The following is a 26,927-nucleotide window of genomic DNA, read 5'->3' as shown; positions in this document are numbered from 1 at the left end:
CAGGCCATCATGCCATACTTTACATGAAGGCTACCCTAAAAGAGCCTTGTGTGTGGACAAAAGCAAATGATGGAGCCAGTGAGGTAGCTTTGGCGGCTGCTATGGCATGTAGTTCACCTTCAGCTAACATTGCTTTTATATTTGTTTTTGTTTGTTATTGTGTTCACTCGTCATCACCCATGACCACATCATTATATAACCCTTATATCACGCTAATCAAAATAGAACACACAAAATAAAGCATGAAAGTGAAATGGCTTCATCCATTTGAATGCCCCTGTGCATGACCACAAAGTACAATATACAACTGATATGCAAAGTTTTAAAAATAAAGAAACAGTACATGATCTAGATACATACCCATATGTGTTTATTCCTGGAGACATGTCTCCGGGCATGTACATGTAGCTAAATGCAGGCCTTTCCCACAATGGCTTTGTAATGAGGACTGGGAAAGCATAATGGCATAATAAAATACATCATGAAATGACCCTTTTTTGATTTCCATTGCATTAGGGTCATTGACAGCCGCCGGGCTGCTCTGTAAACACCTCTTGCTGATCCGCTAAGTCATCTGCGGTCATGTGTATGTACTTTACGTTAGTGTGTGTGTGTGTGTGTGTGTGTGTGTGTGTGTGTGTGTGTGTGTGTGTGTGTGTGTGTGTGTGTGTGTGTGTGTGTGTGTGTGTGTGTGTGTGTGTGTGTGTGTGTGTGTGCGTGTGCGTGTGTGTGAGTAGCCACACTACTGGCATATGGTGTGATGCTTGAAAAGATCAAACAAGCCCTTATTTTGGGTGTTCGGTTTACATTGGATGCCATTGACGCATACTCTATGTCAAGAAGTTGTTGAAGCAGCATCTTGTTGCCTGGCAGTTATCAAATCACTGATCAAACTTGCAACACCAAATGTTCTGTAGCTATCCAGCACACTGCGGAATTACTTTTAAACAGATCGTTAAACTAGAGATGATGCACATTAAAACTGTTACTAAATCAGCCTACTATCACCTAAAGAATATATCTAGGATTAAAAGACTAATGTCACAGCAGGATTTGGAAAAACTTGTCCATGCTTTTATCTTCAGTAGACTCGACTACTGCAATGGTGTCTTCACAGGTCTCACTAAAAAATCTATTAGAAAGCTGCAGCTAATTCAGAACGCTGCTGCTCGAGTCCTCACTAACACTAAGAAAGTGGATCACATCACTCCTGTTCTGAAGTCTTTACACTGGCTTCCTGTGTGTCAAAGAATAGATTTCAAAATACTGCTGCTGGTTTATAAAGCACTGAATGGTTTAGGCCCAAAATACATTTCTGACCTCCTGCTAAATTATGAACCATCCAGATCTCTCAGGTCTTCAGGGACTGGTCAGCTTTCTGTCCCCAGAGTCAGAACTAAACATGGAGAAGCAGCGTTCAGTTATTATGCTCCAAATCTCTGGAACAAACTCCCAGAAACCTGCAGGTCCGCTACAACTCTGACTACTTTTAAATCCAGGCTGAAGACTTTTCTTTTTGTCGCTGCTTTTAATTGAACTATTCATATCTTAGACTGCACTGTAACTTTTATCCATGTACTTTTTCTTTTAATGTTTATTTTATTAGCTTTTCTTTTTAATGACTGATTTTAAATGCCATTTTCTTAATCTCTTTCATTTTTTGTAAAGCACTTTGAATTGCCTTGTGTTGAAAAGTGCTATATAAATAAACTTGCCTTGCCTTGCCTTGCACACTTTCAAACAATCTTATTGTTTACCCCAAGTTGTCTTTGAGGGTTGAGTTGTATGGTTCCTTCAGACCATTACTTACAGCTGTTAGGACATACTATAGTGCTTAATCTTTAACAGTCTGTTGAACACATAGCCGGTGTCTTCTAGAGAAGAATTGTCCTCAGCTGATGAAAAAGTGTGCTAATTAGTATTTAAGAGTCAGTGTTTTATTTTCAGATGAGTAACACAATACAGAATACAAAAGTGACATGAAACAAATACAATTCAAAGTTTCAAATGTTTATTGTCTAATGAAAATATAAATGCAAGATACAGTACAGTTGAAAAAGCATTTGGCTTAGAAAAAGAGCATATATATGTTATTGTACTACATGTCATTATGTCTCAACATTGGTTGAATATAAAGAGTAAGTGGGCAACAAAAGAGAGCAACAGGTGCTTACAGTTACTGTGGGTTTTATTGAGGCTTTATTAATCCTTTTTCATTTTGTTATGTTTTCAGACTTGTATAGGTTTTATGGCATATACAAATATTTAAAGAGGACATATCATTATACCATTTGCACATATTGGTTCCTGGAATTATTACACTCAACCTGTGAAATAATACACCGTGGGCGGACTGCCTAGATCTGAAAACATAGGATTCAAGAAACCATTCAGATTTAGCTCCCCTGGGTTCTTTACCTGCAGGTCAGTCAGAGGAGACTGGGCTCTTTCGGTAAAACAGAGCATTTCAGACACACAAAGACCGTTGGAGATATATTAAGTGTTTTTTGAACATTTAGGCATGTAAAAATGTCCTATTAGAAAACCAAAGTATGACATGAGCATAATATGTCCCCTTTAAATACCTAAATATCTATGTCATGAGACTTTTGTGAGCTCTGTTGAATGTTCAAAGTCAGATTGTTTAAGAGAAAAAGCCTGAACATTTACAAAAGCAATGCAATTTTCATTGTCTTTCACCTCCAACACATCTGTTGTTCCCTTCAAATAGGAGACCAACTGGACTCCATCCTGAGCAGCAAAGCCTGTGATACATGGTTGCTGCATTCCTGGAAGGTGGCTACCCTTCACATGCTGTCCGTTAGGTATGTAACTACCTGGTGCAGTGTCTAAATTTGATGTCCAATGGCAAGAGACTTCATGAGTTGCTTTTGGTGTAGATCGCTCAGGACTGGAGTCCAGGACGTAACTATTCACTACGGTGCCACTCGATGAACCCTCTTTACTGGTACGGGAAGAAGTCCGCCGCCTGAAACTGCTTTTCCCAACACTTCTGCCATCACCACAATCGTTCACAAACCCACGTCCATCCCTCTGCCCGAGGATTTGCTGGTACAGGATCCTTCGAAAGGTCTGCCTGAACTCCCGTATGCGATACGCGTAGATGAAGGGATTCACCACAGAGTTAGCATGGGAAAGGATGATGGCAATGTTCATTACCCAGATATGTACGCGCCCACGGTCCTGACACAGGTGGTTGAAACAGTTGATGATGTGCAGTGGGAGCCAACACAATGCGAACAAACCGACAATGATAGCCAACGATTTGGCTGCGTGAACTTCCTTCTGCAGGGTGGAACGAGATGAGCTCGACGATGAAGTTATAACTCCAGGAGCGGGCGTGTGTGCGACTTTGAGACACATTAGTCGGAGCTGGCGTCGAGCAGCCATGAAGATATGGGCATAGATGACCAGCATGACCAACAGGGGCACCAGCACACAGCCGAAGAAATTGAAATAGACCATGTAGTCCAGGGTAACCACTCCTTCAAACAGGCACTCGGTCAAACCTTCAGGGCATATTTTGCTGCTGGTTGGGGCGGTTGTGTTCAAACCTGTAAAACAAAGAGCAATGGGAATTAAGTGTCAGTTTTATCTTATATAATGTCAAACAAATCAGTAAAATTGCATGCTTTAGGTTTTGGACGACAAAAATGCCAGATACATTTCTTTTAATTGTTAGTACTGAAATGAATTTGAGCTTTATATCAAGAAATACAAATCAAATGCATCCTTCCATTTTCCCCAAGGAGCGTTTGAACATCTTTTTTCAACCTCACTTTGAAAATGGTTGTTCTAGGAATTGGAAGTTGACGCTAAAAGCAGGGATTGTTGAGAGATGTGTTTATTTTGGCGAACTGTTTCCCATAATTCAGATTTTCTGGCTTTTAACAACTGACAAAGAAACAAAACGTAGACCAGCCTCAACAAACCATTACACCTACTCAGAAACCATTGAACCATGTAACAGATGCCACATTTATGTTATTTCTACAGGCTTAGGGTTAAGTCAGGTTTACATTTGGAGAACAAATAAAATCCCACCTGTGTTCCAGCCCAGCATTGGTGTCAGACCGATGCCCACTGAGAGGACCCAGCACAATGCGATGATGCCCTTTGCCCTCTGCCCTGTCACCAGGCTGTTGTACCTAAATGGTTGAGCAGAGCAGAATGACACATTAGTTGTTTTATCTAATCGCTTTGTGATAGTATCCCGCAGGGGCGGTTCTAGGGGGGCCAGGGGGGTCCAGTGCCCCCCTAACACTGACCTCTGACCCCCCTGTGGCCCCCCTAAAAATGAAAAGTGAAAAAAGTGAAAAAAATGAAAGATTTATGATTTATTACACGATTTATTGAATGACGGAATAGACGGAACTAACGTTATTCGTCATTCTAGTCGGACCCATTAGAGCGGTGCACTCAGGACCCATTAGAGCGGTGCACTCACTTTCACTGTCCGGCTGAAGCGCGCGAAAAACAAACACTTTTCATTTCGGATCATCAGAGGCTGTTGCATCCAAGAAAGACTGATTGAAACCTACGTTTCGAGAGACTACCACGATAATTGAAGGTGATTTAAACTATTGTATCCGTGTAATTGTAGATGTAAAGTAGAGATGTAACTGTTCATTGCCTTTATTTTTATATAAATATGATATGGTGTTAGTGCAAAAATTGTACTATAACTTAAGCTGAAGCTAACAATAATAACTATAAGATATATCTGAAATAAATAAGTGTACTGAAACAAATACCAATAACTGTATTGCATTGTTTTCTTATGCGCAATTACTTCATACTGTCTAGTTCTCTTTTTCGTCCTGCATTTATTGTGCCCCCCTCAGAAAATAACTGGCCCCCCAGTGGCCCCCCCAGTCAAATTGGTCTAGAACCGCCACTGCTGTGTGGCAAAGTCAATATTTGGTGATTTGAATGAACACTGGCATCACTGGCTTTTAAATACACTGTAAGCACTTACAGCAATCTAACCTCTCCAGTACTTTTGTCTGCATTTTAAAGACACATGAAATTACTAAATCCATTTTGATTGAGGCTTTTATGCCAGTATATATTCTCATTTCTATCCATGCTAAAAGGTGAAGAAGTGAAACAGTGCTGCATGTTGCTGCATGACTTTTGACACCTTGTAAGTACACTGACACCTACAGTAAGTGTGCAATAAAGGGCATTTCCTTCCTCTAAGTATTTCTCATCTTTTTGTTTTTCACACATTAAGACAAAACGCTAAAGATGTTTTCTTCAGTGTAGTCATATACTGTAAGGGATTCTGAAGAATGCAGTGAAATACAAACATGACATTTAATAAAATCATATGATTTACAGAGTACCAACTTGGGCGAAATAATGAGGACATTTATTTTACTATGAGGTCGCTGATAAGATTAGGTCAACAAAAATATACAATAGCTTTATATTATAATAATTAAGTTAGCCTTTTCTGACACGAGGACATACAACATTTACATTTGTGTTCAATAATTCAGATTTCACTTAAGCAGGCCATTTGAGCTATTAATACCTAGAAACTGGACCTGCTTTTAAGAAAATCCAGCTTTTAAATATTACATTTTTGCTTCATCCTCAGGTTGTTAGGCACTTTTAAAGACCGTGTTGGCAGCATTGATTCATTCAGACACAGGCAATGCACACATTTGAGTGGAGGAATACAAATTGGGAATCAACACGAATAACCATAGTATTCCTGGTAACAACATCCCCTCACCTACAGCCATTGTCCCATGTGACTGAGATTTCACGGCCAGGATGGCGGCCAGCAGGCTATATTAAGCCTATAAAAACTCTGATGAATTATTAGCTCTCTGGTCCTTAGTGCCAGCCAGGGGTTGTGGCACCAGCTCGAGCAAACAAACACGCGCAGAGGCCATTATGCAACTTGCTGCTTATGCAAATGTATCACCTGCTATGGCTTAAAGCATGCAAAATCCTCTCATGGCAGGAGTAAAGAATGCAACTGTGACTAAACAACAGTGGCTTTGGTTAAAACAGTTCAATAACAACTTAATGGTATGTAAAAATGCCAGAAATGTATGTGCTTTGTTAAAATAAATGAGACCGTTTTAAAGAGATATAATTCAAATGGTGTTGATTTACATGAACATTTCTTTAGAAGATGTTATCCCTTGAGCAGCACACAAACAGTAACCTAATAAATCCTGTGGAGGCATACATCTATGTCTGCACACAGCCGGCCACATTATCTGTAATGTAATAATATCTTTCTATAATTTAATGTGCTTTGCTACAGTGCATTTGTAATTTGGACGCTTGTCACGTTTAATGGTTTACCCACACTCCTCTGACTTGTGTATAAAGGACATTGTGTTGAAATTAATACAGCTAAATCATATCTTTCTAAACAAAATGCAGCTCTATCATTAAGTCCCAGAAATTTGAACAGTCTGAAGAGATATGTGGTGAAAGTGACAGTGTGGAAAACCGTATTTGTTTCAGTTGATGTGACCTTTTTGTTTCCTCTCACCTGAGTGGGTTATTGATAGCGGTGTAGCGGTCGACGGCGATAGCCAGCAGGCTGAAGATGGAGCTCTGGGTGAGGATGAGGACGAAGCAAGCGATGAAGAGGCAGCCAAAGAAGTTTGCACAGAAGCCGGTACTAATGTGGGATTGCAAAAAAACATGTTAAAAACCAGTAAATTGGCACAATTGGATTTAAGTCATAATTATAATTTAAATGAAACAGCAAGCAGTACCTTATAGTGATAGCAAAGGGGATTGCCAGCAGCCCCACAGCAATATCAGCCACTGCCAGTGACACCACGAAGAAGTTGGTGATGCTCTGCAGATTGGAGTTGAGGCAGACGGCCCAGCAGACCAGCACGTTTCCCGCCACAGACAGTAAGGCGATCACCAGCTCCAGGCCGATATAGACCAGCTGGTCATTCTCCGGCATGGTTGTTTTTTCTTATTATTTGCTTTCTTTGCGTTTTCATTCCACAAACTCAGCTGCTTTGACTTGTTTTTAGACAAAATACCACCTTGCCAAACCCCATGGTACGCCTTGAAGAAAGAGTGACAACAGAGGACAGCCAAGGCAGGATGTTGCCACCACAAACATGACACCTGACATAATGTTTACTGTAACTCAGTCTGTGAGTCTTCCTATTTCTCTCTGCAGCCGTCTTCACCTCCTTTGTGTTCGGCTTGGTAAACTTTGCCTCAGACGGCGGCAGAATGTTGAAGAGGAAGGGTCTGGGAGGTTAGCCCGATGGCTGACAAGTTAAGAGCACTGGTCTGGAGAGTGAGAGAGAGAGAACACAATCTCAGTCATCTGGCCTGTACAAACAGATTGCAGCCTACCACACAGGTCCGAAAAGCAATCTATCTCTGGAAGACAGGCGTGCAGTTTGTTTCCATACAGGGCCAAAGCAGACAGTCCAACAATGAAACCTTTTATTTCAGGAAAAGTTTCCCGAAACTCCGCCACACACTGACCATTCCTGTCAATGACATGCTTTCCTCCAGAATCACTGATAATACCACAGATTAAACCACCTATACATTTCAAAGCCATTGTACCAACACTTGAACATTTTGTTGGGCTATCATCACTGCATTTATGTCAACCTCTACAAAGGCAGTCTGAGAGAAATGCAAGCCAAGTTATTCACTTATGAATAATGGGGTATGGCTCAGGGGGGAAGACAGACGTGTTTCCAGATCGCGTGAGAAAATAACCAAGGCTGCATTGATACTACACTATGCAGTATTATAGAGTTTCCCTATAGCAGTTTTAATCTATATTTGTATCAAAACAAGGAAGTAAATTGAAGGATTTTTGTTGTTGTCAGTTGCCTGTGGCTTCAGATTAGCGAAATACCAGGGGGGATTAGTGTATTTAGAAAATGTCTTTGGGAAAAATGCTTAATTTTGTTGTGCTTTTATGCAATTTCTTCTATTTGTTTGACATTTTCTTAAAACTCAATACAAACAGAACGGGTTAGCCTATAATACAAGCATCATGTATACAATATGCTGCTGTACATCAGTGCACTCAAGACCAATGGCACAAGTTTCTTCCTCTTGTTGGAAACGTGAACACGTATATAATAAAACCTGGGCTTAAATTCCCTGAAATGAGGCACAGCGCACAAAGCAGACATATGTTCAAAGTAAACTTGGTGACAAGAATGATTTGTTGATATGGACTGGCACAGCGATTAGGGAAATCTGTCACGAGCGATGCTGGGACGTGTTTTTCAGGGCCCTTGCATTAGCATGTCTCTGCCACTGTATCAGAAATGAATCCAAAGATGAATGTGACACTGATGAGCGTAATCTCATAACAGAATGACTAATCAATCTGACCAGCTTTAGCATTCATGTTGTGGGATATTCTTGGAGCCGATGAAGATGCTCACTGAGCCTCAATCTAATATTCAACATCTAGTGGGTGTCAAAAAATGTCATCCACATCTTGGGCAAAATGGCCGTAGCTTTGTATAAGAAAAAGCTGTGATTATAATTTTTATATTGACGAAGTTTCAGCTCAGTTCACTTCAGTTATTGGGGAATTCCCCATTGAGTAATATTAAACTATGAAGTGTATGGAAATCCACATCTAACCAAAGTGTGGGTTATTTCTTTAGATTCCATATTGAATCATCAATCTTCCTATCTGTTGAGGTTCAGGATTGTACCTGATTAGAACGACATATTATTTCTCAAATAAACTGGCTATTATTGTACTGTATATGAAAAAAGATTGGTAAAAGACCTCACACAACCTCATAGTCATAGGAAATATAAAGACACATTGCCATAGAGTTGGAAATATAAAGAAAACTGAAAACATGTAGATTAGCTTTCCTTCCACACATTGTGCTTCCACCAATCTTGCTGTGTTGTTCTCACATAGTTTTGTATTAGCTCTACAGCTATGATCCTGATTGGCAGTACGTCGGACCAAAGTTGTGCTTTTTCTCTATTGTTTAAACTTTCTCACAAGCCAAAGGAATTCAAAAAAAACAAGCTTTATGCAGCATTTCTAGAAAGCTATAACACCCAACCATTTAAAACCTCAAGCTGCTGTAACATTTGCAAAATAGAAGAAAGTGGTACAATAAAACAAGAACTTACATGATTATTCTTGTTTAACCTGCTTCCAGTTGTCTGCTTTAATGAAAAACGACTCTCCTTTATTATGATCAGGGCTAAATGTGCATTAAGGCTTGGAGGAAGTGATAAGAACATGCACATCCTGCTAGAGGCTGATCTGTCTCTGCCATGTCAATCAATGCACCAGCTCCACCAAAGGCATAGGAAAACAAAATGAAAAGCTGCTGTATTATTATTGGCAAAGGTTCTGTGTTTATAACTAATGAGGGAGGCCCACACATCATGTTGTGGACTCTTGATAGCAAGAACATATAAGACAACAGAAACATTAGCTGGGCTAATACTGAACAATCACTGCAGGGAAAGTGTTGTTATGACAGTAGATGTTAATTGATAGTGATGGTCAAAATGCTGATCAGACGTTCATCAATTTATCAGCCTTACAAAGAGAGATAATTACACACACTTTCATAATTACAGCTATTCACACAAAGTACTGGGTTGATGCAATATCAGGTAGGCTACATTGATTTGACTTGAACCATCTAATTCTTAAATGTATTACTATGAAAAACTCCACAACCTAGACACATTGAAATCTTCCATGGTTAGAATAACCAATAGTTGCTTATGTTCAATTAATAAACACAATCTTCGCGCATTGGTTATGGAAAAAAGCCCCTGGTCAATGTAACTACTCTTCTTAGACATCATCTGACACACATTTAAAACATAGCCTGAACAAGCAGAAAACATTTCTTACCTTTAAGAGTGGAAATAAGAAGTATTTCCTCCTAATCAACGTGTATAAGAAGTGAACACAATAGGCGGATATCTTTACCCCAGAAACTTAAATGGAAAGTGACAGACACGGAATGAAAAATGAATACGTTGTAAATCCTGTGATATGTGACTGCTGCTGATGATCGATGGTTCAGGGGAAGTTCTGAAGGTGAGCCGCACACACGCTGAAATACAATAGAAGCGCGTGCCTCTTTCTCTCTCCTGCGCGCGCGCGTGTGTGTGTGTGTATGTATCATGTGTGGGTGTGTTGGTTGAGGAGGTGGTCTTGTGGTGAATAGTGACGTATGAACGGCTGGAAAGTGAAAGAGGCCGAAGAAATTAAATAAAAATAAGATACCGTCAAAATAGGTGGAATAAAAGTACAAACATTTTTCGATGATAAGTTTCACATTAAACATGTGTTACAAAACGCAAAAGAAACCCCAGGAGAAAGCCAATTCTGAGTCCACGTGCACACCCTCAAAGCCACGCCCATTTTGGGTTTGTTGTAAATGAGGCTGTGCGTAAAAGTCAAATACGCAGACAAATGTGAGGATTGTATTGTTTGAATGCTTCATGGTTATGTGCCTTAATACATTGTAAATTATGTATTCAGATACCTTTAAACTTTATTTTTATTTGCAATGTAATGTAAAACCTCTGCCACGTTTGATGACACAAGTGGCCTGTTGGATTTCTTAACAGCTATTTCATAATTTAAGTTAAGAAGTTAAGATTGAATATAATTAATACTTTTATCTAGTTGCTCTCTTTGCTTGTCTCTGAAATAACATTGCCATTAATACTATCAGCCTAATCTGACTCACATTTTAACATACTTATTAATTTGTAAAGACCCATTTCTTTAGACTTGCATTAGTAGTTTTACTGCTCATCAGTAAGATCCATGATTCACTTCTAAATACGATTATCTACTGGCAAGCTCAGATGTTTTATAGAAGATTTAAAAGCCGAGAATATGCGTCCTGCTGATACACATGTCTCGTGGTAACATCAGGAAGAATTACACTAACCTGTAAACATGTTATTGTTTCATGCTGTTTTCGTCCACTCTTTGTCATGTTGTTCAGTGCAATCACTTCCACCTGAAAAGCGACCAGGCTGCAGAATTAATCAGAAGTTTAAAAAACGAAAACCAAAAATCATTCTATGTAGATACAAGGAGATTTTATTTAACATTTTTGTGTACAAACATAGGCTGCAAATGCCTTCCAAACATGTTTGCCCTCAGAATACAGTATTCCTTTGTTACAGTTCTACAAGCAGAACACTGAATATTGAACAAGAGGAACAAGAGTTCAAAAATCGCAGAAGGTAAAGAGAAAGTGTTTGTGGTTGGTCAGCAAGTTTCATTCTCAGCTTAACATTGTGTGCCAAATAAAATCAAAACGGGTATATTTCCAAAGAGTCAGGGAGTCTAACTTAATGTAAGTCTGGTGGCGTAGAAGTGGCAGCAGAGGGTCATTTGACAGTATTATGGGAATGTGATAATTACCATATACAATAAATGGAGGAGAACTTTCATATAGAGCAATATGTTCCACATCTTCAGGCTATTCAACAGATAAATTAAACCTTTTTTGTTGTATTTACTTTTTCATGTACAGAGGGACTGAGGTTATGGAGGGTACATGCAGTTACACTGACAATCAACAGACCAAAAACAATGCAGATTCTAGAGCAATATAAGACTCTTATCTCCTCTACCATACACTGACAGCTTGTCTTTTCAAAGAGACTAGAGGCGTACCGGCTCAACTCTTGACGATCATACATCAGCGGACGCCAAAATAAATAATAACGGAAACCAGATAATGTACTCTCTAGTATAATACATATTATACAACTTGGTGGAAAATGAGAGAAGTTTGAATTCTGTGAATCTACCTTTTTCAATTGACAAGAACCTGCATCTGCTATTCAGTTATTTAATCAAATAGCTAAACACTCACAGTGGGCAGTCTGTACAACAAGTTGTACAACACGTCAAACTACAGAGATGAGAAATGGGCTTTCGTAGGGGTTTGGAGGGGTTGTGATTCTGGGACAAAATATCAACAAACAGTCAAATAAGACGTACGTTTTCCCAAAGAAAGCACACCATATACATTAATATAGCTTCAGATGATATTATATCATAAATAAATAGAACTAGGAGACCTTCTTATACCAAACAGGGACAAAACATAAATAAATTAGATTAAAAGGCATTAAAAGGAGCTGAAAGTTTAAGAGCCAAAACAAAGACGAAAATGTTTTAAGACTGACTTTTTAAAATTACAGCATCACAGTACGATGAAGGTGACAGTAGAGCATGTACAGTATGAGCTAAGACCGTGCTTAAGGTTAAGGTCCTGTCTTAGTCTTTAAGAGATGGAAGGTGTGTGGCTGTCCTCAGCAAAGGCAACAGGAGACTGAACAACGTTTCAGAGTACCACAGGCGCTTAACAAAAAAAAAAAGTGTCGAGGCACGATAGGGTAGAGTGTAGGCAATCGGGACTTGTTTTAAAGGGTGACAGACGAATGAATGAGTGGTGGATTCACCCGGTGTCTCACATCCTGACATATAGATGATGAAACAATGTGGGCATGCTACAGTAGGCCAAAACTTGTGGAAGTACAAAAAGGAACTGAAAGCATGAAGACTTTCAGAATAAAAGCTTAACATAATTTGGGTTGATATAATAATTATGTTTTATGTATATTTATCGAGTGACTTAAGATTTAGAGAGTTGATATGTATCTGAGAATGACTTTTCTTGCCTTAAAAAGTCCAGACATTTATGTTAACTTAAAATGTGTTATCAATAACATTGACTCCCCTAAGTCATCTCAAACATGGACACAAGCCCTTATCAGATCCAGTTAACTGCTCAAATGGTTATAGTTTTATATCTAAGATATTCGAGAGGAACAACCGTGATATTTACCATTGGCATGAGAAGGATATGCTGCGATAATGTAAACCAGATACTCACGAGTTACAAACATCCCACATGATGACACAACTGTGAAAAAGACAGCAATAACACAAAAATAAAAAACAAAACAATAAAACATGCCTGCATGTTAAATCTAGGAAACTGAAATCAAAATGTGAAATATATACTTTTTAGAATCAAAAACACATCTTAAGAGCTTTCTTTTAAAATGGCCATCGAGTTGGACACCTTCATGCTTAACCGTATGAAGAACATTGAAAGGGACAAAGGATTATAAGGACATTTCGCCGTTCAGGAGAAGATAAAACAAAAATAATATTCCTTCATAAAAACTAACAGATATGCTCTTCATTGGACATAAATGCAGAGTGCTCAGGTCACTTAAATTGTAATACAGTAGTTTCTAACATTGCGTGAGTGCACTTCTGCAGCCAATGATTAAATGGTACAAAATAAGACAATGTCATATGTGTGTGAGTGTGTGTGCTCTATTATGACATTGCATATTGTCTACACTAGACAGGCGACGGTCTCTGGATGCGAGACGTTTTTCTTGCCGAGGAACACCCAGCCGTTAAAGAGCTTGTGCCTTTTCCACAGCAGCATACAGTATGTAACTACAATGTGTGTGTTACCTTCAATAATAATATCTAAATGAATAATCAAGAGGCTGGACAGAACAGCTGAGTGGTTTCTATAAGAACAAGGCTAAATCCTGCTTATTTACTGCAAGACTCAAAGTCAAGGCTAAGACCTACCACTTTCAGAATCAAAACAGAAAAAGAGCTCACATAGAAAAACAAACCGACCCCTTTCCCCCCCAAAATAAATTACAATAATAGCATCAATGATTATACTGTTAAACAAAAAGAAAGAAATATTTAAGATTATGTACATACTGTATCTGTAAATACAACCGCCTCCTTTTTTGTCTAGAAACAAACAAAAAACATATTACTTTTGGCAAGATGTCCTATGTTACAGTAAGAAGGACTTTTCGTCAGCAACGATATGAACACAGACACTTCCTATGTTATAAAATATATTGCTTCCTCGGTATTCAAGCTGAAGACTACCTTGAGACACAAACAACACAAATAGAGGACATTTTGCTTTTATGGACGTGAAAACCGCAGGCAGTCAGATTGCAGTGTATTTCTAACCATCAGGTTCCTTTTTTTGTTCTTCTTCAAGCTGTAGCATTTGTCTCTGACTCCCATCTGGGTTTGTTTACGTTGTAAACACTAAACCATACAGGTGTTGGCTCCCTCACCCAAAGAACGAAAGCCAGTATCGTGCCGATGTTCATTGTCAACTCCTAGAAGTGTGTTCTCTTGTCTTTCTCAGAAACAATGGGCTGAGATGACACAGTTAGGATTGACCTCATCAGGAAATGAAGCAATGTTTGAGATGGATCAATGAAAAGTCTTGAGTAGATGATTGTCCAAAATAAACACAGATAGAGAACAACGCAAACACAAACTTACATGGAAATTCAGATTTGATGGCAAACTAATTCAAGGATCAGGAAAGACATGTTTTGTTCTCTTATGGACTGACATTGATCTTGATTTTTGAACCACAATTGCGTTAAAGCTGTAAAGACCAATAAAGAGCGTGGTGGAGAAATGTAGATGGTGAATGTAGTCAATGAAGGAATCTTACTAAATATCATGTAATGAGAGATATGAACACCAAGGCCCTCGCATCCTCAGAGGTTCGGAGGTCCAATGGCACCCTCTTGTGTTTGAGGAGGGCAGGCATCACCAGAGACAATCTTTTCCATCTGCAAGAGTCTGGTCAGTCAATTAAAAAACATCCTACTATAGGCTCACTTTGAGCCACGGTCCGTCTCGTTTCTCTCCTCCATGGTCAAAGAATCAGGGTGGCAGAGTCAATATTAGCTCTATACTTCAGTGGAGAAGAGGATGCTCTGTCTTTTACTGTCCGGGGTGGGGATCGTCTCCAGCTGGAGGAAGTACAGCAACACCTGGACCTGCGAGCGAATACAAAACAGAACATATGAGATTTTAGATGGATGAGCTTTTAGTTAGAACCCTGAAAATCAAAGATGAAATGCCAGAACGAGACCAACCTGCGCCATGACTTCCAGGGACCAGCTGTCCCCCATGCTGATTGGCTGGGTGGGGTTTGCGGGGATCTTGCTGTCCTTCTCGGAAGGCCTCAGCAAGGTTGGCCCGAAAACTGTCGCCAAGTTGTGGAGAGACATCTTGTTGATGCTCTCCTTATCTGCCACCCTGAGGAGAAGAAGACATGACGTCTGTTAGTGGCATAGAGAGATGACAAGAGATCATGCCTGCGATGTGCTAGTATGTACTTTTGGTACTTTAAGTATATTTTGATGCAAATACTTTTGTACTTTTACTTGAGTAAAATTTAGAATGCAGGACTTTTACTTAGTAGTATTCCCACGCTATGTTACTTCTACTTTTAAATAAGGACAAGATCTGAGTACTTCTCCCACCATTATATATTGTAGAATAACATTTTCACATATTTTGTTATATATTGTAGTTCAATTTGCACATTTTGTCCTAACTTCATATGCTAATATAACAAATATTCTCTTCTTATTGCACATTTTTACTTTAAGTTATGTTTATATTCATATGTGTATTCCATTTTATTTAGTTTTATGTTTGTATTTTTTATTTTAATCTTAAATGGAGCAACTGTCAAACAACCTAATTTCTACCAGGGTACAGATGAATTAATCTGATTCTGATGTATATTTCTCAGTGATCACAGTTGAATGCACCACCTGTATTTTTATGGCTTGTTGTTTTCTCTGCATATGTTAGCATTCCTGTCTACATTATTTGAAAGGATGTGTGTGTTTCCTTACCTCTTCATGTGATCCAACAGGAATAGGAATGTGACCAGGTTGGGCTCCGGCAGTGACAGCAGTAAGTTCAACATGCAGCTCTCTTTGGCAACACTATCAGACAGGTCTGCACAGAGAGAACATAATTAGATTGTTTCACATCCTGCCAATCAAGCTGCAATCACCAGTAATTAGATATATTTGAGAATGTCAATATCCCTGGGACTTACTAATGCCGCCTGCAAAGTTAGGGTAGAGATCATCAGTGAAGAGCGGCTCTGGCAGCTCTCTGAAGTAAAGCTTCAAGGTCCCAGCGATGGCGTTGACATCCATTTCACTCATCATCACTGACACGTCTTTGTGATCTGCAGGAGAGAAGCAAGACCGACATGAAGACAGGAGGGTCCAAAAGGGACACGATAAGATTGGAAAACACCTCAAAACAAGCAGCAGTTGCCATCCGCTCATTGAAACCGCAATATACCGGTACACACAATCCACGCAAGATACATATACGATTAGCTGACACAAACATGTTAAGTTCATACATCTGGCTATCATTTCACATCAGAGAAACCACTTCATGTTAGCTCACAGTTAGCCACACAGCTACAATAATGATCACCTGATCAACAGAAATAGAAAGATTCCTTCAGGTGAGGATCAATCTCAGAATGCTTTCTAGAAATGCATGGCAGTTACAGTATTAATCTCACAAAATGGGATGTTAAGAGAATCTATATCTTTGGCATATTTAATATTGTACATATTAAAACTAAATATAATCTTTTTGTCATCCAATTTATTTGGCTTCTATGAAGATTTTAGTTAAGTCCTATGTCTTTCATTAATTTCACATAAAAACATTGGATTTGACCGGAAATATGGTCATATTGATTGGTTTACAAGGGACAACAGTACACATGACCTCATTACATAATTTACACAAAGCACACACTGTATGTAGATGAAGGGAATACTCACTGGTGTCAAATGCGGTCTTCAAGGCCTGAATGTCAGTGGCCACTCCTGATACTCGGTAGATGCCCACCTCCTCCATCCCCCTCCTCTCAATCTCCTCTAGACACTGCCGGACGATGTAGGGCACCTTGGAGCGCTCTCGCCTGGATGGAGAAAAACATTATTGATCAACACGCAGTTTATATTGGTAAAACTCTTACCAGCAAGAAAACAGAAAGCAACGAATGTGTTGTTTATCGAGACAAAAGGAAATGAAGAAGGCTAAAAACGGCATGCTGTGTTTTGCATTGTTAGAATGACTGCTTCAGGCTCTGCAGCACTGATTTGTTTTTGCTGCTAAATCTAGTTAGCGTACTCATTATCTCTAATCCTAATTGATGTCACCCATCAGGGACTACAATGGCCACAAACACACAACACACTAAGGCTTCTAATAGCTCCATTTATCTGGAACAAACTCCCAGAATCCTTCAGGTCTGCTGCAACTCTTACTACTTTTAAACCCAGGCTGAAGACTTTTGTTTTTGCAGGTGCTTTTAATTGAACTATTCATATCTTACACTGCACTGTCACTTTTATTCATGTATTTATATATTAGCTTGTTTTATCTTTATTTGATTCTCTTTGAATCTCTTTAATGACTGTTATTACATGCCATTTTAAAATGTGTTTCTGCTCTACTATTTTAATGTTTTCATTTTTGTAGAGCACTTTGAATTGCCTTGTGTTGAACGGTGCTTTATAAATAAACTTGCATTGCCTCATTTTCCTCCTAACTTAATTTGACCAAATAAATTATTTAGAAATACATCGTTTTGTATTTTCGTATAATAGGGGGTATGTTCTTCAATCTCACATCATAGTTCAGCTAGATACCTGATTTATTATCTTAATTTGCTTGATTTATGTAATTGAAAGATTTTATCAGCTTAGTTTCAGTGCCTCTAGTTTCAGACAGTTTTTTGTTATCCGTTAAAGCCACTGCTTTTAAAATGCAAAAAATCTACTCATTCTCACATCTCAAATATCTCATATGTTGAGATATTGTCTGTTATGTTCTGCCAAGCAATACTTTATCAGGCCTCCCAAAAAACAGGCAAGAAAAAGTAGAACTGGAGTTAAACCGTAGAGACCTGCGTGTTGAAATGTGAACTCACTTGGTCACGGTGGAGATCTTGACTCCGAACACGCCCATTGGTTTCCGTGAGGGCATCCTCTGCAGGCTGAACTCTCGGGTGGTGAACTTTATTGAAAGTTTAACCTCGATCTGACACAGGAAAAAAGGGCTCAACGTTAAAACAGGTTGTTACGAGCCATCTGCAACGGCTTTTGCTGATCTTGAGGAAATCCCGCCATGTTAAAACCAGATGTAGACTCAAATGAACTGCTGAACCACATCCTTACTGCTGTGTGCTACTTTAACATAAATGTATTGGAGCTAGAGTTACACCTGAGAACAATTGATGTTTAAATACAGGAAAGCAATTACAACAATGTGCCGTACTCACCCCGTTCATTGGAATAACTGTTCTCTGCCAGTCTTTGCCTTGGAGAGATGCAGGGTCAAGCTGGAGGAGGCGACACAAAAGGACAACACAAATAAGCATTAATGATATTTCATTTAAAGATAGGTAATATTTCAGCACATCCAATTGATTCTTTGAGATAATCATTACCAGTCTGTTAGATCATGCTGGGTGATTAGTTTGGTTTACCATGTGCGGTGGTTAGAAGTACCAATGTACACAAACAGTATGTACATTAAATCAAGTGATAGACTTAAGGACAATTTACAGTTTCTACTACATTTTAGAGGCAACATTCACTTTTTAAGTCTACTACATTTATTTGAAAGCTATAGTTAATACTTGATTTTAATATTGAGATGTACTTCCTTCAGTTCAAGTACAATACATAATATTATATATGAAGAACTTGTCCTTTTTTACTCAACTGGTGTGAAATTCAAATTCATTTGGAGTTGGTCTTGTATCCATGTTTTGTAAAATAATGCACATTTTAGCACTTTTTTTAAATTATGTATATGCACGGTACCATTGTGAAAGAGAGTCTTGATCTCAATCGGTTTTCCCATGATTAAATAAAAAACTACCCATCTGTTGGAATTTACTTTTTTTTTTACAAAAAATATATGAATAACTCATGTGTGTGTTTGAAATGTAGTCATCAAGCCAAAGAGGGTTATAGGCCAAGGATCACTAGTTTCTCATGAACCACAGCTACATGCATTTTTCATGTTTACTTTTATTGTGAATATTATTTTATCTTACATACTGTTGTCCTACTTATGTACTGCTCAATTAGGCTCAACAGCAGTGCCTTAAGGTTTATTTGCAACAGCAGTACAAATCTTCTCTCCAGTGGAATGTTGTATCTTCCCTTCAATGTATTTTCATAAACAAATCTCTTCCGTGTGAAGAGTGTAAATTCCCACCCAAACATCGCAAACACACTTTGATTGTATGGACCCCATATGCCGTGTCTCTTCATATCTGAGTACTTACACACATCTGACACACACCTGACACACACACACACACACACACACACACACACACACACACACACACACACACACACACACACACACACACACACACACACACACACACACACACACACACACACACACACACACACACACACACACACACACACACACACACACACACACACACACACACACACACACACACACACACACACACACACACACACACACACACACACACAGTATACTGTATGTTACCTGGGCTAAGCCCCATCTGGTTGCGTGCGAGGCTGGATCATGTTTCTCATAACTGAATCTTCCACTGCTGAATGTGCCATTTTGTGAGAGCCGTTTACAGACAACAAACATTTCTTTGCCTACTGATAAAATGTTTTAAAGCTCACATTTTTGCCCCACAAATATGAAAGTACTGTATCTCTATAGACTTATCGATCGAAGATTTAGAAGGCCCTGCGCTGTGTTAAGATTTTTTTTGATAAATGACATATCTTTAAACATAATTTATGCAAACACTGACATAAAGTGTGGGTTAAGGTAGTTTAGAAATGCTATGTAAAAAGACAATTATTACAGTGAATATAAATGGAAACATGCATACAAATAATCATGTTATCTAGTTGCTGATCGGTGCAAGTTCTAAATATTTCCCGAATGTATAATATACAAACTGTTTATATATAATGTAATTTCAGATGAATTTGAATGCTGGAGAAAGAAAAGAGCTGGACAAGCGTTAAATAATAAATGTATTTTCTGTTAGTACATATAGTAGTGAATAACTAGAACAATGTTCCCCTTCTCTTCTTCTGTATTTGTGTAACTACGTACATCTTGGACCAAAATAGTTTCAATTTTAAATGACGAAACAATATTAATCTTTATAACTATATAGGACTGGACATGTCTCTGTATATGTGGGATGGATTTGCATACAGTAATGACATCAAATGTTGTTTGATAGCAAATGAGCTACCAAAAGGGTAAACAGAAATAGCGTCACAGCTGCATAAGGCAATAAAGGGCAAAAATAACAGACGATGACACAGAATAAAGAGAAATTACCATTCAAAATCTACTATCTTTACATGTGTGAGAAACGCATTTAGGGCAGGTAAATGATAGTTTAATATCACCTGGATATGCATGTGCTATGAGTTTATGACATGATGTTCTTCTACTGCGGTATTTTTCCTGCCCTGGATTTATGAAAATCCTGCTGAGCAACTTTCTCACCACCCTGTGTGTTTGGTTTCGAATGACATCATCTTTCAGAAAGCAATCATGCCACAGGATTACCAGAGGAGCCACTAGGGGGAGCATGAGACTGTAACTCACAGTTTGGTATAAAACAAGTTTAGTATAGTGAACACGTCTGCTGCAATTTGAGTTTCAGGACAAAGGCTCCTCAGAATAATGACACAAAGCTAATGTGTAAATATTTAGTTCTCTGCTTACAACATTTAAATTGTCTCATAAAAAGGGGACTGCTGTACTAATGGTTTTGTATTTTGCCATTATCCTAGCTTTTTGTTTCTACGAATTGTCGACAGAAAACACAAAATAAGGAATTACACATCTTCCAGACACCAACAAAATATCCTTTTGTCTGTTTTAGTGTGTGTCAGCAGTGTATGATCACACACACACACACACACACACACACACACACACACACACACACACACACACACACACACACACACACACACACACACACACACACACACACACACACACACACACACACACACACACACACACACACACACACACACACACACACACACACCATCATGCTATTAGAGGGGGAGCAAGGGATGGATGCTTTTCGAGGCAGTGCAACAAAGAAGAGACTCTATTTTATGACTAGATCTTTCTGTATCTTTGCGCTCTCTTTGTTGATCTCCTGAGTGACACTTGGCATTGTCCTGCAGGCTGCCGTCATCTTGGCAACACAATCACCTGCTATCTAGATGTGCTATCAACCTGCGATCAGCCAGTCTGCTGAGGATAGCGTCTGTGTTTTTTTTTTCACGGTTTCATCAGGATTTTGGGACTTTTTACGGACAAAGCAGCCTATAGTATTGATGCAATATGTGCGGGATGGCATTGCTGTTACTCAATAACCAGTGTCTGTGAGTAAGTGATATTTTAAACATCTGAACCTGGCAGCATGATAACATATCAATGACAAAAAGAGCTTTGCGTCATTGTGTACATCCTGAGATATTTCTCTCAATTTAACCAATCACCACCCATCCATTACATTATGGGTTATTCATCTAATCAGCTGATTCTTTTAACATCATGCTCAGTTGAAGTTGTTCATTGAGCAATAATATGGATTTCATGCTTTGTGGCAGCCGTGGTGACATAACAGCCTATCAGTAATGAGTCATGGTGGGTCTGCTGAAAGGATGGGGGTGTGGGGCTGAGATAGGTGCGTGTGTGTGCGTGCGTGCGTGCGTGCGTGTGTGTGTGTGTGGGGGGGGGGGGGGTTTGACGCAGGGTTGGGTTGTAACGGAATACATGTAATGGCATTACGTAATCAGAATACAAAAATCAAGTAACTGTATTCAGCTCGCGTTACATTTGAAAAACGAGTAATCTGATTACAGTTACTTTCGTAAACCTGAAGTGAATACATTTTGGATTACTTATTGGAATTATTGGTGGAAAGATTTCCTCACAACATTTAATATTCATTACTAAAGGTACAGCCGAATCATCACAGCGTACAAAACCTATTACCGCCGCAGATGGACCAAAAAAAGGGAGCGTTTGAAAAAGATGTGCGGGTCCGCTCAGTGAAACAATAACAGCGAAACATGGAGAAACAATAACAACGAAACATGGAGGAACAAAAGTCTGCGTTTAAATTGCGCGTGTGTGTGTGTGTAGATGTGTGTGTGGTTAAAACACATCGGCCTGCGGTCGCTCTTTAGCCTTATGATTCTGAAGGTAAACGCAGTGAAGGCGGTGCGTGAAAGGTACTGCGCGGCCCAGAGTTAACCCTCCCGCTGCCTCCTGGTGCTGCAGAGATTTCATGAAGTGAAGGAGGTGTTCCTTCTATAAAACAGCTGCGGGCAGCAGATACTGTGAGTGTCACGGACATTAATTCATAGATCAAGGCAGACTGGTGCACACACTCTCCTGTTTTGCCAATCCGGTGCTTAAACAAATATAGCTCCACACCCCTGGCCGAAATGTCCTTAAAATGAAGTCCGAGTTTGACATTTTAATTAATGTCCTGCCAACACTGGCATTAAAACAGTAAAAACACGTTCAGTTTCCTTTTGCTTTTTGTGTCTCCTGTACACCAAAACATACCCATCTGTGATGGAAAAAGAAAGTAATCCAAAAGTAATCTAAAAGTAATCTGAATATGTTTTCTTTTTTAAGACATGTAACTGTAACTGTATTCGGATTACTTCCAGAGCCATGTATTCAGTAATCAGTAACTGATTACATTTACAAAGTAACCCTCCCAACCCTGGGTTGACGTCATGACATACTTGGATCTGTCCTTTCCCCATGATGCGGTCTGAGCTCTCTCCATCCTCTTTGTTCTGCTTGGTCTTGTTGTAACACTTCTCGTAGCAGAGCAGCCTCAGGGTCTCAGAGCCCTCCAGGTCGATCTCAAACTCCTAAGGGGAAGAAGAAAAAAAAATATTAGCAAAAGATATGGTGCAAAAATGTCCAAGAATTAAGTACAATGTCACCAATGGAGAGGGGAATAAAGGCAAGAATGGCAATACATGTCCAAAAGAAAAATCAGCATACACCCTGCATTTTAGTTCATACATCATCATACACCACACAGCTGACCATAGTTCCCTGTAATTATGTTCGGGAGCGCTCTGCATATGTTTTGAACATCGTTCTGGGGCCCACACTGTGTTGGTTCACTTAACATTTGGACAGATGTGAGTCATCACCAGCAGCCCCTCATTAGCTGATATTATTTCCACTTTGCTGAGCAAAGAGTCTTTGGGTCCACGATGGAAAAAAACTGTGCCGCAGATGAACAGATCCACTGATTGTGTCTCAAAGCTCTGTTAGGTTGACCTCTAACATCCAGCTGTGTCATTAATGCATTCATGTGCGTGTATTTGTGCTTGCTTGCATACATATGTAGTATGTATACATGTATGTTTTTGCTATATGTTTGCAGGGGTTACTCAGAGATGTACAGCTAACTGATTACAAGACCAGATGTCTCATACGTGACAAGCAGCACATGTGCTTATATATGTATGTATGTATGTCTACTGTATGTTGGTTGAAAAGAAACAAACATGTTGAATCGTTTTTCAAATAAAATATATATGACATCAAACCAATCTGTGCAGATACCAATTACATTTTTATATTTAAAAGCACTTTAAACTTGCAAAAGATACAAAGGCAGTGGGCGGAATTTTACAAAGATAAAACTTGATATGACAGAGATTTATGTTATAATTTATCTAAAAGTGTGCTCAGTTGAGATCTTGTATTTGACCTCAGACTGTGGAAACTATAGACAGTGTATTATTCTAGAAAAAGAAAAGCAGATTGACTGTCAGATGGTTTGTCTAAACAGTATAGAAAACTATTTCCACTTTGTCTTCTACTGTACATTTCTGTTGTGACCACGCAATGCTTTGTAGCAAGATGTTGGGTAAGATAAAAATAGATTTCGATGTTGTTAAAATGGATGCTCCACAAACACTGAGATAAGTGTTCCCATATGAAATATGAAAAAAGTCAATTATCTGTTTTTTATGTGAACAACTCATTGGGCATACTGGTTTTGTATATTTTAATCCCTTTTTGCTTTTCCACTTTGTATAATGCAGAGATAACAAGTTCAAGATTGATTAACTAAGTATTTAGTATTTCACCATCGACTTATAATTGGTCCTTATATTATCTAGAAATACTTTGTAGGGACATTTTATCCAAACAGTAAATCTGTAGAGTCACATATTTACAATGTGCTATTCTCATACCTCGTTCCATTTGGGTTCAGTAGTGTATCGATACACTCTCGTCTTGGCTTTATTTGAAAAGAAGCCAAAGGAATCCACCTCCATTGTGCAGTAGAGATCTGAAAGAGAGGTTTAAAAACAGAGGACATTTATAAAACTAAAGAAGTGTGCTGTAGTTTGTGAATGCATTACAGTAGCAGAACTGACTACATGATGTTATCCACAGGAAGTCAAATAGGAATGAATCACATTCAATTTGTCACAATGTTTAAGAAGATGTGAATTTCAAAAATAAAACACCGTGTTCTACTTCTCAGTGGTCAGTAGAGTTTCCTCATTTTGTCTGATTATCTGTATTTTCGGCTGTGTGCATGAAGGCTAAAGGGGAGTGACTCACTCAAGCTCTGTTTGAGGCCGGAGGCAGAGTGGACGATTACATTCAGGAACCCGTGGAGACCGGGGGATTCATCCTCTGGAAAAACAGTCAGCGAGCAGAGAGAGGAGGAAAAAAAGTCAGCGAGAGGGGATTAGAAAAGCATGCAGATCTGTGTTTGTTTTGGAACCAAATCAGACACGGAAGGAAGGGATACAACTGCCCTGGACAGAGAAAACAGGCTGCCTAAACCTCTGCCTACTTTTCTATCCTCACCTAAATCACAGTTATTAATCACAATCATTTTTTTCCAGGACATTATTAAGAAATACAGAATGATCAGTAAACTACGTTTGAGTGTAAAAACGAGTGGCTTACCTTCTTTATTGATGCTAAGTGGAATGTGGTGGACAGTCTGCAGTTTGACACAGGAGCTGGTCAGCATTTGCAGCTCCATGGAGGTCAAGGAGGACGTTTTCAAACCTTAAGGGAAGACAGTAAATGCTGCTTGTAAATGACACTGTATATTGGTCTTGCTTTCTTAATCTCAAGGCTCTCGGATTAGTACTGGCCACATTGAGCTTTATATCTTTCAAGTGCCTAGGATGTTCTTCGCAAATAAAATAAAATGACATTTCTAGGACACTTACATTTCTTCTGCTGTTCCTTCATTATCTCCTTCCACTCGGCGCGCTCATAGTCGGACGAAATCAGGAAACTGTAACTCTGAATATAAACACAAACATACTGTTATTTCATCCTCAATTGATATGAGGAGAGGCAGACACACGTCATCTGTGCACAGATACAATATTACAATTAAATGTCATGCATTCTTTTCCAGCTAACTTCAACCTAATAACATTTTATACAGAGAATGCTTCATACTGACAACATTTTTTAACAATGAGAATGGAAATCATCTTATTTTTTTCCTTTATATTACATTACATTGCATGATATTAGGATAGCAGAAAGAAATGCACTTATTGTAATTCAATTTGGATAAAACCCATGGCTAAATAAAATCCAATGTAATGTCATGGATATTGTGCTGGGAATAAAGCAGATTATGACCAAAATAGAGTAAAATGAGAAGGAGGGAAATAATATAGAGAAGAGGAGCGTACAGGGGAGCAGTAGGAGGAGGGGGATGGGGGTAAGAAACGATGATGAAGGTGCCGTTACCTTGCCGTTCTTGTTGTAGACTCTAATCGGCAGGCTGGGAGCCATTAGGAGTAGCATCGACTCCTGCTCGAACAGCTTCTTCCTGAGGCGGTCGATGACTTTTGAGCCTTTGTTGGCTCTCTGAAAGCACACAGGTGAAAATGACCTGTGTGACCTTGTGTATGTTTGTGTGCTGAAACCTGATCATCATACATTTAAATGTGTTTCCAAATAGGTCATTCAATTATTTCTCCCAACTGGAAAGTAGATTTTATAGTTCCTGAACATATCTTTGTGAAATGGTGTCTACCTTCTCTCTCTGAATCTCACTGCGGAGGTGTGAGATCTTGACCCTCATGGCGTCCAGCTCTTCATCGGGGACCTGTGGGATGGTGAGGGGCTCCGCTTCCTCGGGACCCTGGAAGGTCAGCTCGGTCAGGGGGATGTACCACTTACTGTCATACTGTTGGTTTTTACTGCAGGGGAGGAGAAAAGAGAGGGGATGGAGGTATGAGATGAGTGGATTGATAAAGAGGGTTCAAAGGTGTGGGTGAATAGGGAGGAAAGGGGACGGTGGAAATAGGAAACGAAAACATGATTATTTTGCAAACTCTAAATTAAAGTGCTGGTTTTATGTTGGAAATAAAATAAATGAGGCTTAAAATAACTGATACTAACAAAATATTTAGATGGTAGATAACTTATCTATCTAGAGGTTTCTATTAAACTTTCCGAACATTTTCTGAAACCTTCTGTAACAAGAAGAAGAAAAAGAAGATGGACATTTATTGATATAATACAGGGATTTTAACCTAAGAAATAAATGTTAAACTATAATGACATAACATGTCCGACTGCAGTGCTGGTAATTCATATATTTGAGTGTTCTTCCCAGTCTCTTACCCTCCGATCTGTTTCTTCAGCTTGGCGCAGAGCAGCAGATCAGAGAAGAGGAAGACGTGCCGCAGTTTCCTCGCTCCCTCCACCAGCTCCACCACGAAGCTGTCCCTCAGAAGCTGCCGGTTCTGTGGATACAACACAAAACACTGGTGATCAGTACAGATAAGTCAAGACTAATGGAGCCACCTCAGGGGAAATGTTCTTGTTACAGTCCAAAAAAATAAATGAAACATAGAAATATAGAAATACTAAATAATATTATGTTTAACAGATA

The 26,927-nt window shown here is 39.1% G+C and overlaps 2 protein-coding genes across 2 annotated transcripts in view; both read right to left on the bottom strand.

Moving 5' to 3' along the window:
• Window positions 1-1,989: 1,989 nt before the first annotated feature.
• Window positions 1,990-10,138, bottom strand: LOC117534075 (adenosine receptor A2b-like). Its single transcript, XM_034198112.1, has 5 exons — window positions 9,899-10,138; window positions 6,771-7,311; window positions 6,542-6,673; window positions 4,066-4,169; window positions 1,990-3,575 (listed from the first exon to the last, which is right to left on the bottom strand). Exons 2-5 carry the CDS (start codon window positions 6,968-6,970, stop codon window positions 2,599-2,601), a joined length of 1,413 nt encoding a protein of 470 aa, XP_034054003.1. The 5' UTR covers window positions 6,971-7,311; window positions 9,899-10,138; the 3' UTR covers window positions 1,990-2,598.
• Window positions 10,139-11,084: 946 nt separating this feature from the next.
• The window catches only part of bcr (BCR activator of RhoGEF and GTPase), an 85,944-nt gene continuing 70,101 nt past the window's right edge, over window positions 11,085-26,927 (bottom strand). Inside the window, exons 9-23 of the mRNA XM_034198111.1 lie at window positions 26,657-26,778; window positions 26,064-26,229; window positions 25,775-25,894; window positions 25,237-25,312; window positions 24,965-25,069; window positions 24,611-24,685; window positions 24,235-24,332; window positions 22,756-22,887; window positions 18,216-18,275; window positions 17,865-17,974; window positions 16,711-16,850; window positions 15,957-16,091; window positions 15,748-15,853; window positions 14,977-15,139; window positions 11,085-14,877 (exon numbers count right to left, since the gene is read on the bottom strand). Of these exons, the coding sequence (XP_034054002.1) occupies window positions 14,788-14,877; window positions 14,977-15,139; window positions 15,748-15,853; window positions 15,957-16,091; window positions 16,711-16,850; window positions 17,865-17,974; window positions 18,216-18,275; window positions 22,756-22,887; window positions 24,235-24,332; window positions 24,611-24,685; window positions 24,965-25,069; window positions 25,237-25,312; window positions 25,775-25,894; window positions 26,064-26,229; window positions 26,657-26,778 (1,698 nt within the window). The 3' untranslated portion in view covers window positions 11,085-14,787. The remainder of the gene's footprint in view (window positions 14,878-14,976; window positions 15,140-15,747; window positions 15,854-15,956; window positions 16,092-16,710; window positions 16,851-17,864; window positions 17,975-18,215; window positions 18,276-22,755; window positions 22,888-24,234; window positions 24,333-24,610; window positions 24,686-24,964; window positions 25,070-25,236; window positions 25,313-25,774; window positions 25,895-26,063; window positions 26,230-26,656; window positions 26,779-26,927) is intronic.

The sequence above is a fragment of the Gymnodraco acuticeps genome, unplaced genomic scaffold (genome assembly GCF_902827175.1).
Source record: "Gymnodraco acuticeps unplaced genomic scaffold, fGymAcu1.1, whole genome shotgun sequence".
Classification (NCBI taxonomy): domain Eukaryota; kingdom Metazoa; phylum Chordata; class Actinopteri; order Perciformes; family Bathydraconidae; genus Gymnodraco; species Gymnodraco acuticeps.
Note: the sequence above shows the minus strand (reverse complement) of the source record. Positions and strands in the feature narration are given on the sequence as shown.

What these genes read in the sequence shown, in the direction of transcription:
- LOC117534075 (XM_034198112.1), bottom strand. Translation starts at nt 6,970, where the DNA reads ATGCCGGAGAATGACCAGCTGGTCTATATCGGCCTGGAGCTGGTGATC. An exon ending in CCCTTTGCTATCACTATAAG is followed by an intron (nt 6,674 to 6,770) that starts GTACTGCTTGCT and finishes ATCCCACATTAG; the next exon opens with TACCGGCTTCTGTGCAAACT. An exon ending in GCTATCAATAACCCACTCAG is followed by an intron (nt 4,170 to 6,541) that starts GTGAGAGGAAAC and finishes TCAACCATTTAG; the next exon opens with GTACAACAGCCTGGTGACAG.